At 38.8% G+C, this 15,639-nt stretch overlaps 2 protein-coding genes across 18 annotated transcripts in view; one reads left to right on the top strand and one right to left on the bottom strand.

Annotated features, from left to right (window-relative positions):
* Positions 1–15,639, top strand: part of LOC121959656 (progestin and adipoQ receptor family member 3-like) — a 45,080-nt gene that overhangs the window by 8,462 nt on the left and 20,979 nt on the right. For 7 of the 16 annotated variants that reach the window (XM_042509084.2, XM_088071391.1, XM_088071396.1 and 4 more), the window contains exons 8-11: positions 10,851–10,894; positions 12,826–12,911; positions 13,395–13,456; positions 13,821–13,963. The gene's annotated coding sequence lies outside the window, so the exon portion shown is untranslated. Of the gene's footprint in view, positions 1–10,850; positions 10,895–12,825; positions 12,912–13,394; positions 13,465–13,820; positions 13,964–15,639 lie in introns of all 16 variants that reach the window. The other 9 variants (XM_088071397.1, XM_088071398.1, XM_088071399.1 and 6 more) reach the window with 6 other exon arrangements.
* slc26a1 (solute carrier family 26 member 1) lies at positions 1,196–15,219 on the bottom strand. Of its 2 annotated transcripts, none has more exons than XM_088071388.1 (8): positions 15,030–15,219; positions 7,138–7,603; positions 6,521–6,727; positions 5,370–5,616; positions 4,965–5,196; positions 4,450–4,633; positions 3,994–4,281; positions 1,196–3,909 (listed from the first exon to the last, which is right to left on the bottom strand). In XM_088071388.1, exons 2-8 carry the CDS (start codon positions 7,525–7,527, stop codon positions 3,328–3,330), a joined length of 2,130 nt encoding a protein of 709 aa, XP_087927514.1. In that variant the 5' UTR covers positions 7,528–7,603; positions 15,030–15,219; the 3' UTR covers positions 1,196–3,327. The 2 variants fall into 2 exon arrangements, with proteins under 2 accessions (XP_087927514.1, XP_042365016.2); XM_042509082.2 differs by lacking the exon at positions 15,030–15,219 and adding an exon at positions 11,654–11,852.

The raw sequence follows: 15,639 nt of genomic DNA, 5'->3' as shown, positions 1-15,639 counted from the left end.
GTGGGAGAAAATGATATATCGTCACTAAATCACCTCATGCAGTAATGAATATCTGTGCAAATGGTGTCTGATACAGTAACGATGCAAAATCATTCTGAAAATACAGATGACTTATAAATTATTTTTACTGGCTCACTGGAATGATTTCTTTTTAAATAAGCTTGGTCATTTTCGGAAAAAGCTTAGTGATACTTATTTTAGATGTCTACACAGTTAAAATTCAAATTACTTACAACTGTGTTAATTACGACTTTTTCACCATTAGTTTCCACAAAGGACAAAGGCTGTTTCGCAGTTTCAGACTGTGTCTTTCAGTTTTGTTGCAATCATGCAATGAGCCATAGATTATAAATGTAATACGTGCATGACCTAAAATGTTCATATATTTTATACTTATTTAATCATTGACTCTTGGTACAGACAAACATCTGACTTTCATTATGTTTACAGTTAATAAGTAAAAGATATACAGAATGTGTGACTATGCTGGTGATAATTACATAGACTATGCAAGTGTCTTTTTGCTTTCGTGAAGGTCAGTCACCTGAAATGCTGATGTAGTACTGTTGTCAAATAACTTTGACCACAAGACATACTGTTAGAAAATAATACCCATTACCTCACAAACTAATGGATGGTTGTGAGGAGCCTGATGCAGCAGCACAGTGTTCTTAATAGTTGTTACGGTTATCAACTCTGAGCATCATTTTGGGATACAGTCAACTTTCATTTAAAGGACTTTTAACTTTAAAAAAAGTTAACTTAAAAAATAAGTGGCATTATCTTCTACACTTTAATATATACATATCGCCTTAGCTCCTTTGTGACAGAAGGCTCAGCTCCAGTGGCAAAACAAGTGCAGCTTGACATTTACTTTTAATTTTTTTTGTGTTTATAGCCATAGTTATTGTTGTCAAGCTGTTTTTAAAGGCTCTGTGCACTGTTAATGTGAATTTCACTAGGAATTCCACATAAAACAGTTAACACTGAGGTCTACAGATTATCTATAGTTACCATATTTTGGTTGGGTGATTTATTTCTCACCGCAAGGGACCCCTTACACAATACATGTAATCATTTGATCCATTGCTAATTTGAAAATTTTTACAATGTCTTGGCAACATTTATCATGAATAGATACTCCCTTGATATGATAAACATCTGTCATTAATGGCGATAACTCAGACACAAGCTCTTCGCTAAAAACTTGTCAATTTAATTCAAGTATTGAACATTAAGGCAGTTTTGTATATGGGTGTTGAATGTCAACACTATGTCAAACAATGAAAGTCAAACAGACTCCCCCTAAAACATGTGATGTAATCACTATCACAATTCAAGTTAAATTAATACATGGGGAAAAAATAAGAGTATGACAATACAAAATGTTAACAATAATGTCTACATCTTACTAAAATACCAGTTCATCAAAACTTGACATGATATTGTCATGACGTTTGACATGAACATTTTCATGTGAAAGTAAAAATAAATCCTTTTGAAATATTACATACATAAGTAAGGATACTTTAAAGACATTGTTATTGTTTTAATTAAAATTTCACACTTGGCCCCAAACAAGATAAAAGACACAAGAAGACAGTGATTACAACAAAGAGACAAAATCTGCTCGTATTTTGAAAGATACAAAATATTTGATTAAACAAATAAGTGGCAGTGAATCGGTTCCATAAAATATATGGCATCACCTGCTGCCATCAGTTTAAATATAAATTTCAAAAGCATCATATGATCACTTGTTTTCATCCAGCACCTGAGAAGAAATTGCAGATGATTACGGATATAGCTGTCGTTGCTGTGTGACTAGGGAACAGGGCAAGAGTATAAGAGCAGTGTGTTCTGAAGAGCCCTGGTCAGAAGGCAAGGCTCTGTGCAAGACTGAAAACAGTCATTGTGATCTATGTTAAGTGTCTGTCCCAGCAACATATAGTACTTCTTTAACTCATGAAGAGTTTAACTGACCTTTTAGAAATGATTGTGTGGTCCAGGTTAATAGTTTGCACCTCAGGAAATACTGCTCATAGTGGATGAATCCCCATGTCTGAACTCTGGACTCCTGGATTAGAGCCATTATGGACTTTGGCCAAAGGGTTGAAGTGATATAGAAAAGTTAAACTGCTTTCATTGAACATTGTGTACAATAGAATGACACATTATTCGCAATATAACCCAGATATTGACTAGAAACTACCTTAATGAGATCACTCTAGCAAAAACTTAAAATGAGTTTGGGCTGAGGGTGTAGGGTATGGGGTCCACAGACACTTTCTATACTGCCTACTTTCCTACTTTTCCTACTTCCTACCCCTGTATTCTAGTGCCGTTGACCACTCCTATCTTTGAACTTGGCCTTCATTGTGATCTCAACTACACCTGTAAAGTTTTGTGATTGCATCTTGTATAGTTCTTATGTTATCGGGATCACAAAATCTGTCCACAGACAGAAATATAAAAGCACCTGGCAAAGTACTCAAAACCACTTGTGTAGTAGTTCTGGCTACAATAGGTCACCAGGACTACATTTTGCCATGATGACACACAAACAGAAACCTACAAGTACAAAAAAACGAGACAATTATTGACGTTAACTTTTTGTCTGTGTACCCTGTGCTGAGAAAAACAAAACAAAAAACCCAGCTGGATAATACAAAATGTGGATTGCAGAGTTCTGGCTTGAATCACATGCTGTACTGGTGTTCTCTGTAAGGCAGCTGATGAGCAAGGTTACAAGGGAGCTTTTCTAAAGTAAGCTAGTAAAACCATCTATCAGCCACATTGTTTTCTTGATTTAAAAATTGATTTTAAAATACCAGTGTTTTTGTAGAAAAGTAACTTTATGATATATTGTTGGAACCACATATTCTGGGCAACTTATGCAACACAGACTTCTTGAAGTTAAATAAGAAGAGGAAGGGGCTGTTTCCATAAAGGAGTGGTCTGAGAAGGGCTTTGGAAGGCACTGTGTGCAGTGGATCCTGGTTGTTGTAGGATTGTTCAATATAGAGCAAAGAATTTGGCAGCCTTTTTTTATCAGTGTTCTTCAGTCATGGGACACCATTTAAAAACAAATTGCACCTTTCTACTACTACTAGTTTTATGAAATGGTCCTGTTTCTAGAAATACATTGAAAAAAATGCTCATTTGGCAGATCAACTTTTATGTGGTCTGGTTATTTAAGGGCCCAAAGCATCAAAAATGTACTTTCTTGAACTAAGCTTCTTAAAGGGCAACTTAAAAGCTACCCTAATGTGGTATTGTTATAGGTGGCATGATAGTGTATCAAAAGTCCCTCTCCTTTCAGCTGCTCTACACTACAGAGTCTTCTGACCTGCTCTCTGCTGCTGCAGATGTACTGTTTGCATGAAGAACCGCAGCATGAACTGTATGAAACAGTAGGCTGCTCATGTCTTCATCATTCTTCCCAAAGCATTGTCCCTTCTGCAGGGTATCAATGACTGAGGTATTACAGTTTGCAAGGAACACGTTCACCCCAATCTCTTTATATTCCTTGACCAGGCCTTTGAATGTGGCCATGCCGGTCGAGTCTATGAATGGCATGGCAGAGCAGTCTAAAACTATTGTGTGGAAATCCAGTTCTCTTTGGATGAGTCCAACAACAACCTCTCCATTGTTTTTATCCCCATTTGCCTTGGCCTGCTTCAAGGACATCTCTTTGGCCTTCTTCTCTGCCTTTCTCCTCTTAGTCAGTTCCAAGAAAGGTTCAACTCCGACAGCTTTGTAAAGTGATCTGAGGAATGAGTCTTTGTTGGCATAGTAAAGAGGAGCCTGGAAGCGGAAAATGTGAACCCGAGGTGGCAACATGAGGTTCTTGTACTCTTCCACATCCTCATAAAGATTGCTGTCATTGGCCCGGCCCAGGAGAGAGACCTGACATCAGACATCAGATTAGATGATTATTGTAATGTGTATCAGCTTTTAAAAACCATTTATGAAATCAAATGTGTTACGCACCTTAGGGTTCTGGGTCTTAAAGATGATGCAGATCATGGAAAACACTACTCCCACAAGGAGGCCCATTTCCACACTGATCAGAGCTGTGGCTGACATTGTGACCAGCCAAACGATGGCATCATTTCGGCTGGCACGCCATTTAGCAGGGACATCCTTGAACTTCCTCAGTGCCCCCCGAAGACTTACAATGATGATACATGCAAGAACACACTTCTGGAGAGCATAGAAGTAAGGTGCGAAGAAGAGGAGGACGAGAAGTACGACTAGGGCACTGATCAGACTCGATACCTGATGGAAGAGCAGAGAAACGGAGAAAGGTGGAGTACAGGGGTTCTACACATGGCCTTAGGACAGACTTTCATCATGTTCCTAGAAAACATTTCTTTAGCGCAAGGAAAGCAAGAACTTCCCATCAACTTCAAGAGTGTCAAACTATTCTCAAAGGTATGAATTCACCTGTGTCTGGCAGCCTGTTGAGTCCTTCACCATGGTTTTTGCCAGTGCGGCACTGGTGGTGAAACAGTGGAAAAAGGAGGGGATGATGTTACAAAAACCAATGGCCAGCATCTCCTGGTTGGGGCGAACTGTGTATCCATTTTTCTTGGCAAACATCTCAGACAGTGACACCGTGAAGGCAAAACTGCAAGATAAAACACAAGTTTCTTTACCAATTGAGTTTGACTTATTTATTTCCCTCAAAAGCATGTATAGACCCCTTAAGATCTGTTATTACCTGTGTAAATAAAATAGCACTTTTTTCTTTCCCAGTCAGTTACTATTGAGAAATTAAGACTAATTAAGATTAATTATTGTCTTGCATGGCATCTCTTTAATCTGTTTCAAGATGTAATAAAATGCTAATTTGCAAGTGGTTACAGAGCCACTCCAGCTATTACACTGCATCTGTGACAACCCAGATAAGAGACATGTTGATGCCAAGCAAACATGTTTTAAAATGTGTTGTACATTACCTAATGACAGCCAGAGGAATGGCATCCAGTGCCAACTGTGGCATCAGACTAAAACTGGGCATCTGGGGAGGAATGAATCCTGTGGGTATGTGACCGGAAACACTGGAGCTGTAATTGCTGTTCAGCTCCCCAAAATGGCTGGCCAGTGTGGCTCCAGCCACAACTACCAGCTCAGTTGGCAAAGGGATCTTTAGACGATCCTTGTAGCGCTCCTGGATCTCTTTCCCTGCCACTATGATAAAACAATTTATAATGTTAATCATTCGTAAATTTATGGGCAGTACATCAATGCCTCATCCCATCTCATGCTGGACAGTGAAGTATATTGTTAATTAGATACACATGAAACAGTTCATAGCAGTGACTCTGCATCTAATGGGGGATTCGTAAAATAGAGGTCTTTACCTAATACAGAGATACAGATGGCGCTTGTGATGAGGTCACACAGGTTGGTCTTATGAATGTTGGCGAAGATGTTGATCCAGGTGACGACAACTGTGCCATAGCCCTGGTGACGGGGAATCTTTAGACCCAAGAGGTATTTCGCTTGCACAGTGAGGATGGTAAAAGAGGCTCCTGTGGCAAAACCATCGAGCATTGGAGCTGAAAGATAGACCGAGACGAAGCCTAACCTGAACACGGCCATCAAGACCTAGTGAGGGGATTAGGATGTAGAGCAGAGGAGAGAATAGGAGAGAGAGAAGATGGATTGGAATGAGATTGCGTCACTTATCAAATGAAATATCACAACATATACAACATGAATTGGCACAAAATTTGGTAAATACATTCATGGTTTCTAGATGACGTATCCTAATGACTTTGGTGGTCCTCTGACTTGTTGGATGGATTGCCATTAAATTTGACAAAGACAGTCATATCACCACAGAATGGATTTTATTAGCTCACTTACCAGAAAACATGTTGGCATTGTACATTTCTGCAGACCATGGATATCATATATTTGTATATTGCTATGTAGAAGATTTGTTAAAACTTTACATGCATTTACAATGCTGTGGTTAACGTTTGGTTAGATTTAGGCACAAAAAACACTTGTTTTATGGTTAAGAAAAGATCCTATTTTGTCTTAGAATACCTAATGTGGTGGCCCAATCCCAAAAGAAAACACAGTGATGTCAAGGTAAAAAATGACAATTTTTCATGCCAAGAGGTTGCTAGTAAAACAATGACTAGTTGCTACTAAACACCCAGGCTTGGTGCTTGAAAATCTACTGGAAAACACAGCTATTACTTGCTAAATCACATCTGGATTTGTCTTTTCTTGGTCTCAAATGCAGCTTGGCAGGCGTCCCGTCTTGGTGTCACACTATCCACCTTCCCCTCCACCTCCAGATGATGAAATCAGCTCATATACTATGTCCCTTAAGAAATGTTGACATATGTATGAAATATGAAAATTTGGCAGAAACGTACAATACCAACATTTTCTTTTGCTGATTGGGCTGGTTCTATGCAGTCCCATCATCAGGTCATCAGGTCTAATAAAGTGTTCCATAGTGCTAGTGGTCAAATATTGCACCTGCATCCTTTACCTGATAGATGCCAGCCAGGAATGTGAGGGCAGCAGCAATGCTGATGGAGTAACACTCCTTTCCGCACTGCATACCCATGAGCTCCACACTGTGAAGTCCACCAGCTGTGACATTAGTACCCAGTGTGGCATTAAATACATCAGGGCCAGATGTTGTGGAGTCCTCATTGAGGTCAAAACCTGCCAGGAACATCTCCTTATCCACCACCTGCAGGCAAATCGAAATCTAAATTAATTTAATACAGTGAAACCAATACAGCCGTGAGAAATTACATTTCTCATTGGCATTAAGTGATCAATGATAATCAGGAATTAAAACTAATGCAGCAAGATATTTCTGCAATTGTTTGTCACATAGGCGAATACTAATTAAAAATGTGTAGTTAATCATTACATATTTAAATTTGTAAATATTGAAAAACAGTGGGTTGTTATGCAAATTGCTATGTTTGTGTTAAGAGCATGCTAAATAACATAATTATCTTTTTACGTCAGTCATGAAATATACATTTAATTTATCTTTATCTTTTTAATTTACAATTTAAAATGAACAAAACAGGAAAATTCTGTGTTAGTCCCAAATTATATATTCAATCCTTGCATCCTTTGATCCATTACCTGTCCGACCATGAGGCTCATGAGGCTGAAGATCCCAACAGAGACATGTCTGGACGTCCCCATGAGGAAGTAGATGATGTTGGCGTAAAATGAAGTGTATAAACCATAGATGGGCTCCACTCCTGCTAGCAGACAGTACGCAATTGCCTGTGGTACTAAGATGATACCAACAATCAACCCAGACATCACGTCGCCCCATACATACTCTCTGAGCTTGTATTTGGGCAGCCAGCGCACAACAGGGAAGAACCCGGTCAGGGTGGATCGGACTCTGGGCAAAGAGCAGGTCACATTCTGCTTCAGCTTGGATTTGAGGACTGAAACTGTCGGCTGACGCTGTCGAGCCCGACGTTCCAGGAGAGGTGGTGAGACCTTGGTGACCTCCTCCATGGTCGTAGGCAGGAAGAGGTGGCAACAAGGCGGGGAGAAGAGGCAGAGGAGGTGGATAATGTGGTCAACTGTGCTCCTGGGAGATCATCAACGAGGAAAATGAGGGAGGGAGAGAGATATGGAAAAAAATGGAAACAGTGAATATAAGTTGAAATGCTTTCGGTCCAGAGCTAAAATATAGTATCTCTGTTCGTTCACTTTTACACTAAGCATGTTTAGTGTGATACATTTGGATTCCTGGGCATTTATTTACTTGGTAGGAACCGTGCAGTATTTTTTTAGGGTGGTACATCATCCTTTAAACTTCTTAGTCAGCCCTCTGTGTTAATGTTCAGTCAGGATTATGATTTAATTATTACAGTCATTGACTTTCCTCTTTCCAAAACAATCCAATACGTATAAGAATCAAACAGTTTACCCAAGACAGCTGTTCTGTTAAACTCCAAAGAACAGTTATGCAAAAGTACAGTCTGGTCAGTATATTTCATGGTAGGGGTAACTGACCAACAGTTGGCTCGGCGTTAATGAGCTCCTTATCCTAGAGCACAGGTTAGTCAGTGACTAAGATCACACGGCTCACAGCTATTGTGAAGCAGTCATAGGAAAAATTGCCCTGTAGTCATCTGCACTGCCAATTATCGGTTTGTATAAACATGCAGTCTTCGGGTATTTTGTCCTCTCTCAGTATTGTGGCCTGTTCGGTACAAGAGTATAATTCAAAAGATGCACTATCAATAATGAGACTAAAGTTGGCATGCCAAAAGCTTTCTCAGCCATATGCTAAAAAAAAATATTAATTACAATTAGCCCTGGTTTGGACGACAGTTGCTCAGATTCTTTTCTTTCTTCATCCACATCTATGGCAGTCCTTTACTTTTACTGCTTCAATGTTTTGAAACTTTGTACTACACTGATACTATTGCAGCACTTCTTGCTGGTCTGATATGTGGGTTGAGGTTGAGTGAGGACAGGGTTAGTATAAAAGTATGCCAGAGTGATGGGAGTGCATAAAAAGCCTGTATATGGACTGCAAGACAACCTTGAAATCAGTCTTGGTGCTGCTTATAGAGAATAGAAGTCTCTAGAAATGGAAAAGACTGGGACATTTTTAGTCATGTTAGTGGCGTCGCTCATATGGAAGTCTAATGGACTGCCATGAAATTTTCTACAGACATTCATGACCTGGGTGTTCATTTGTGTTTGCATCTAGTGCCACCTTAGCTGTGCTCTGCTACTTCTTACAACTATCGACTTATCATCGCTGTTGTAGTCAAGACCGCCTATTTCAAGACCTGGTCATGACCGAGACCAGAGTGTATTGAGACTTTGACAAGATCGCAACTTTGAGTGGCTGAGACCACAAGTAAGACCAGACCAGTACAAGTCTAACTCTACACACAAAATTTAAGATTCCTCCTCATTCACCTCTTTATCCCTAGACTGTAAATATGTGTGTATGTTTCAGTGTATCGTGAGAAATGTCTTGATAAAATAAGTTTGTTTTCTATAAGCAAACTGATATAAATAAACACTAAGGAGCTGAATCTTTATTCAATATTCCTTTTTTTGCAAAGGCAATTTAGTAATATCCCTGCAGTTGTGGTCATGACAAGTCTTGAAATAAAATCCCAAGTCTTCTTGTCTGAGAGCGTGACAAAACAGAGTAAAAACAGGTCCGCTTATGAGACGAGGCTTCAAAATGTGGTCACTGAGCACACTGCTTACAGTCGTAGCATAGTGTAGGTGACAACATTCATTGACATAAAATCTCAATATTGTTTACTTAAGTGTTTAATTAGGTGAAAAGTTTAAAAAAATGTTTTAAATTGATTATTTATTTTTTCTCTTGAATTCATTTTTACAACAGTATTGTATCCCACAGTTGTTATAGAGATTCAGTGTTACAGTGCACAATGGTCTAAATTCTGTTCAGTGGGTTTCCACAGAAAATTATACCATGAATCTTGTCCAGTGGTTTTAAAAACCCATAACTGACACTTCATATTTAACTTAAATTTATCAAATGAAAGCAATTTTGCAACACATTCATGACACTCATGTATGCAGAGGGCCTTTCTAACAAGGTTAGCTGTTTTCAGCAGCAGCTGCGTCTCAGCAGAATTACCATGTTGCAGAAACCATAAACACTTCAAATGATGTGTTATCAGCCTGTACCATCACAACACTGGTATGTGCTGTGATTAAGATTTCCGGCAGCGTTGGCAACTTTCATGGACTGATATCACAGGAGGATAAGAAATAGAAGAATATGTTTTTTTGGGTGCTAACAACAGATTTTTTGTTCTGCAGTTGTTTCAAACAGATTTGAGTTTAATAGTGTTTCAGCTGTCTTTTCTCCTTCTTTTTCAACTCACTTTCTCTTGGCAGTTTTACTTTGCTGGACAATAATAGTTCACTTTGCATGTGAATGACCCTTTAAATAAACCAATTACAGAGGCCTGTCTGTGGTCATATGGGTCTTATAAATTCAGCCTGACTTTTTAAACAGATAAAAGATGCGGGAGATAAATAATGAGGCTGTGCAGCTTTGAGGATCAACACATAAAGTAAAAGAACATACTCCAAAAAAGAGTCCAAGAACACAAGAACTACCTCACATCTCCCGCCAACAGATAAAACATGCTCACCAAAACAAGAAACACAGACACCTGATTAACTGCTGACCATCACAGGAGTCACACTGAGGACCTTTGGGAACCAAATAATAAAATTTACTTCAGTGTCAACCTTCAAAAGCGCTGGAAACATTTCAATTAAGCTGTTTCTGCAAAGCGTTTCTAATCAATGTTCTCCGCCTTTAATCATGTGGTATAAAAGCACCCCACCAATGCTTAGAAATGACCAGAAAGCTTCCGTCCTTTGCCTTTCATATAGTTGAAATCTTTTTTATTCAGTTATGTTTAAAGTCTAAATAGGCAAAAATAGCTGCATACTGAATTTGCACTGTAGTTGTATCGGTAAGCTAAGAGAGGACTTGTAATATCATAATATTAGGTCTTTGGTATCAGCTTTGTTTCAATCTTCTGCGGTACGGCTATGGAAATATAATGAATGATTATTTATCATAGGCATGTGCAGATATAAAAATACTGAGGTATGATTATGATGGCTTAAAGTATAAAGATATCCTAATGTTATGACAAGTATCATGTTTTTTAATATCTTTAGGGTCAGCCTGAGTTTCTTAACAGTGCAAAACTACTTGTCCAGTCGCCAGCAGACATATATTGGCATTATGTATTATGTTACATTTACACATTTCATATGTATCAAAGTTTCTTAAACTGGTATTTTTCTTACAGGACATCGGTGGCATTTCCAGTGGCAATTGTGGTACCAAAACCAGGTATTTTAAGCCAAAAAGTTTGTTTTTGTGCCTAAACATAACCACACATTAACCACAACATTATTAAAATATAAAAAAACGATGTTTCAACATATCTGTTACATAATAAAGCACATATTTGATGTGATTTGCAGAAACATACAGTGTCATTTATTCCGGCCATAGGTTAAAACTTCTGAAACTAGGTTTATCGTCCTTAAAGTAGACTTTTAGTTGTAAAACACAATAATAAAGATACAACATGACGTAACCACGAAAGCTGCTACAGTCGTTCCACCACTTGACAACTTTGCTTTGTGGCCAATATTGATTGAGAGAACAGTTGTCCAAACGTCCATATCTAAATGTTTTCACATTAGATTTGAGGTTTAAGAAAACTATAAAGAAACCTTCTGGTTACTACTATTTATATGCTTGATTTTAATAAATTAGTCAAAAGATGACTCATGTTAAAAATGTCTCAAGTTAAAATACAAAACTTGCTCCTTTGTAGGCTAGAGAAAGGACACCTCTTCAATTTATTAAAGCTCTCCAGAATACTATATCCTTTCTTTATCAGAAAATCAAGTCAAACTGAAATGGGGAATCACATAACAGCAGACTCTACAATGCTCTGTAATTCTTACAGGTACATTCTTACATTTCAGATGCTTCTCAATAGGAATAAAATAAATAAAAAACTGGAAAAAACTTTGAAAGCATCAGTGGTCGATTCTCAGTCACACAGTTCCAGTCAGTAATGTTTGCTAACATACTCACCTGCAGAGTCACTGCAACAGGGACAAACAGGACCACAAGTCTTTGATGGGTTATATTTAAATCAGCTCTGTCTTGTCTCCCTTAACTTTGTCTCATTCTCTTCCTCTCTCTTCCTCTCTCTTTCTCTCTATCAGTCTCCCTCTCTCTCTGTCTGTGATGTCATCTGAGCAGTCAGACAGCACTAGATGTGAGTGTGATCTGTGCTGGATAAATAGTGAGATAAGAGCAGCCCTTTGCTCCCCCTCACCCTCGTCGCTATTGGCTTGGTCACCAGAAGTGGGTGGAGCTTGTCAACATGAAAGTGTGTGTGTGTGTGTGTGTGTGTGTGTGTGTGTGTGTGTGTGTGTGTGTGTGTGTGTGTGTGTGTGTGTGTGTGTGTGCGCGCGCGCGTGCGTGCGTGCGTGCGTGCGTGCGTGTAGAGGAGGCAACTACGGGCATGAGGTTAAATCCAGTCAATTTTTTACAGCGTTTATCTGCCCCGCAGGAGGCAGATAAACACATTGCAAAGTGAAAATGAGCACAGACACGTATGTCAGTGTGTCATATAGTGTTTAAATACGTCTCAGAGATACACAGAGTGGACTACATAGTAAACAGAGGATAAACTGTGACAAAGTGCAACAAGCAAAGAAGTGCCCCTGTTATCTTTGTGAGCTGTGTCAGAGACAACCTATATATATGTGTTTGAGCAAATATACTCAGATTAGATGCTAGCGTTGTGTGAAAAAGAGGAACTTGATTTGGGCCTGCCACAATAAACAAAAACTCACACTGTAATGTAATGATCCTGATCTGCACCCACTGTGGATATTATACTGTTTCCATATATCGTATACATTTCTAGAAATAAAAGCTGAGCACATAATCAGAAGCATTAGTTTGCTCTTATAAAAATCTGACCTACTAATCTACCTACTAATACCTACTAATCAACTAATCTTTTTTGCACCCCCTCGATGTCATATGAATATGAATTATTTTTGTTTGCTTGTTTTTGTTTCTGTCTGTGCCCATTATTTTCCTTTTAATGTTTTTATTGATTTATGTATTGATATCATGATGGTTCATTATTTTTATTTATCATGATCAGTGTAGAATGTCAATTGACTGTGCTCTCATGTATGTTAGTGTTGTTTATCTGACGTATTTTGTATATGTTTTTGTTAAATCAGCCGCACACGCTGCACACATTTAGGAAAGCAGTTGGGGTGCAGCCAGGAGCCATGGAGAAGGAAACCGTCACGGAGCACTAAACGAGGTAAGCCGTATCTTTATTAAATGTAATTTGAGTACACGTTTGTGAAATTTGAAATATTAATATTCAGAATTGTAACCCTTAAAATGCCAGATTTTTGTCATGATGCCACTAAGTTTTTAGATAAAAAAAATGCCAAAAAAAGAGAATTATTTTTAATATACTCCATGAAAAGTTTTTGTTGTTGTTGTTGTTGTTGTTGTTTTTGACTATTACAGCCTTGGATTTGTGATAATCAGTAGTGATTTGCAGCAACATAGATTGTGACAGTTAATCTAGTGGAAATAGAATGTATTTTGGCCATAGGCCAAATATGGTTAAAAAAAAGATGTCATCAGATGGAAAATAATAAAAATGACAAATTCCAAGGCAAAAGTCCAGAATGACGCCCAGAAAAAATGCAATGCATGTTTCATACTTTCATGGCTGTGGTATCAAAAATTGCAGTTTGAATGGTTTAAATGGTCCATTTTTTCCATTTAACAGTCTCCACCTATACAGTCACAGCAACCCACCTACAGAGTCATCTCCACCTATCTAGTCAGCAAGTAAGTAAGTAAGTACATTGTTAAATTAGTACATTGCTTACGTGGTAGTTCCTTTTTTAGTGAATGTAACCTCATTAGGCTTGTTCATCTATTGTTTTACATTTTATCGTGGATTATTTCCCCATGCACACAGATGAAGGAATGCTCAAAACTAGGAAGTGGAAATAATTTTCATGTAAGCAGGGAGAGACCACAGATCGCAGAAAATTTAAGCAAGACACCGCTGTGGCTTATTATTATTATTTTATTTAGTTCCTTGTGTGTCAAACAGCTGTCTTTCTTGTCTGCATGTAATGCAGGCTCTGTTCATATCTGTATAATTGTCACTGTTGTTATTGTTGATTGTATGTCATTTTTTCTTAAGGTCAAAACACACCAAACATCAATGTCATCAAAGAACGTGGCAATGAAGGCCGACTGTTGTGTCCCCTCATGTTGTCTGTGTCTCGTCCAAGACATTACGCTTGAACACACCACAAAGACCACGGCCAATACAATGGCCAGCAAGTAAGTTCATGACCTGAATGAGTGGGATTACTCTCCATAGAAGCAGGCAGCGGGAGTCTGTATTAGATTAAAAAAGTGAAACTATAAGACGGACAGTTAGCCAGTTAGCACATTAACAACACAACCCAACGCTGAAAGAATAAAGTGCTTATTGTGAGCTATAGAACTAAAAACATTGCAAACAATTTCTGCTAAAAAGGTAAATGGCTAAAAAATAAGCTTACCAAACATCAGAAGTTTGTTTCAACTTAATGAAACTCTTGACTTCCGTCCCTTCTTTGCTTTCTTTATTTCTGTTTCTGTCCTTGTGTTCTGAGCTTGAACTACCCATCACTCACCAATAGGCTCCACCTGCTCCAATGCCAATTCTCTATGCTTAATTTGCTAAAACACAGCCAACATGGTGCAGGACAAACCCAACATTATCCATCAGCCAACTGACTCCTTGCTGTTACAGGACTGGCTAACTCTGGCATTTTCAGAAATGTTATTTATATGCATTTTAAATAGCTAAAATAAAGAATGAAGAATCAGTAGTTTTCAGCAGTGGCGCTCCCCTCACTGGTGACTGAGGGGAGCACAGTTTGTCATTTAGGGGATAAATGCTGGCTATGTGATGTTTGTTACTAGTTAAAAAAAAAAAAACTTATTGGAGTTTTAGACTGAGTTTTTGATTAGTGTTATTTTTTGTAAATAGGGTTAAAATTCACTATCGTAGACAGAAGTGGGTCTGTGTGTGTGTGCAAGTGTGTGGGTGTGTCTGAGTGCTGCCTGGACTGAATGGCATCATTGTCATTGTGAAGACGTGGCATTTCATTTTGTTTTAATACAGTCAGTCGCATTTGTAAGATACTGCAGACACATCAAGGGTGTGTGTGCTCTGCTGAACCAAACGAAAACCATCCAATCTGAGAGGATCTCTGCACTGTCTCTTTAAATGCACCGGCAGCATCCGTCTGTCTGCATGTCTGCTACACTGTTTGCAAGCTTCATCACCCGTCTTTGCATCACTTTTGACAAAGATTGTTTTTTTTTGTGAGTGACAATTTAAATCTGTAAGACTCACCCAGAGAGGACCAGAGGAGCAAACAGGAGGCGACATCAGCCATAACTCCCTGACTGATGCCTCTGCATCCACCATAAGTCTTCTATACAGCCGTCCACTTTGCTACTGCTCACTGACGGCTTTTTGCCTCTTCCTGCTTCCCTCTGCAAAGCATGATGGGAGCAGTAACCCCCCCCCGTCTTGTCCTGTTCGCAGATTGGAGGCGAGCAGATAGGGAGGGGAGAGAGGAGAAGAGATGGAGGGAGGGAGGAGGGGCTGATGCCAGTGTATGGTGGTTACCATAGTGACTAAGCTCCTGCCAGTGTGTGTGTGTGTGTGTGTGTGTGTGTGTGTGTGTGTGTGTGTGTGTGTGTGTGTGTCTGTGTCTGTGTCAGTATTCAGATGCTGCTGCCTTATGTTGATGATGTTTCATTTTAAACAATGATAATTCCTTGTACGTATTCAAATGTTTATGCACCACAACAACAGTGTAAGCTCAGTAGTATAACCATTATCTCACAACTATTTTAGACAGTAGGTCTGGTGATATTCTGTATTTGGGCCTACATTTATCATCCCCCCAAAAAATGTTGGCATAGTACATTTGTGTCCCACTTTCATTTTATTTAAT

Source organism: Plectropomus leopardus, chromosome 20, assembly GCF_026936395.1.
Source record: "Plectropomus leopardus strain MGB_pleo_1.0 chromosome 20, ASM2693639v1, whole genome shotgun sequence".
Lineage (NCBI taxonomy): Eukaryota > Metazoa > Chordata > Actinopteri > Perciformes > Serranidae > Plectropomus > Plectropomus leopardus.
Note: the sequence above shows the minus strand (reverse complement) of the source record. Positions and strands in the feature narration are given on the sequence as shown.

Excerpts from the sequence above, each read along its gene's own strand:
- slc26a1 (XM_088071388.1), bottom strand. The coding sequence starts at position 7,527 with ATGGAGGAGGTCACCAAGGTCTCACCACCTCTCCTGGAACGTCGGGCT. Across the intron at positions 5,617-6,520 it reads TCCTGGCTGGCATCTATCAG|GTCTTGATGGCCGTGTTCAG; the intron begins GTAAAGGATGCA and ends TCCCCTCACTAG. Across the intron at positions 5,197-5,369 it reads CATCTGTATCTCTGTATTAG|TGGCAGGGAAAGAGATCCAG; the intron begins GTAAAGACCTCT and ends GTTTTATCATAG.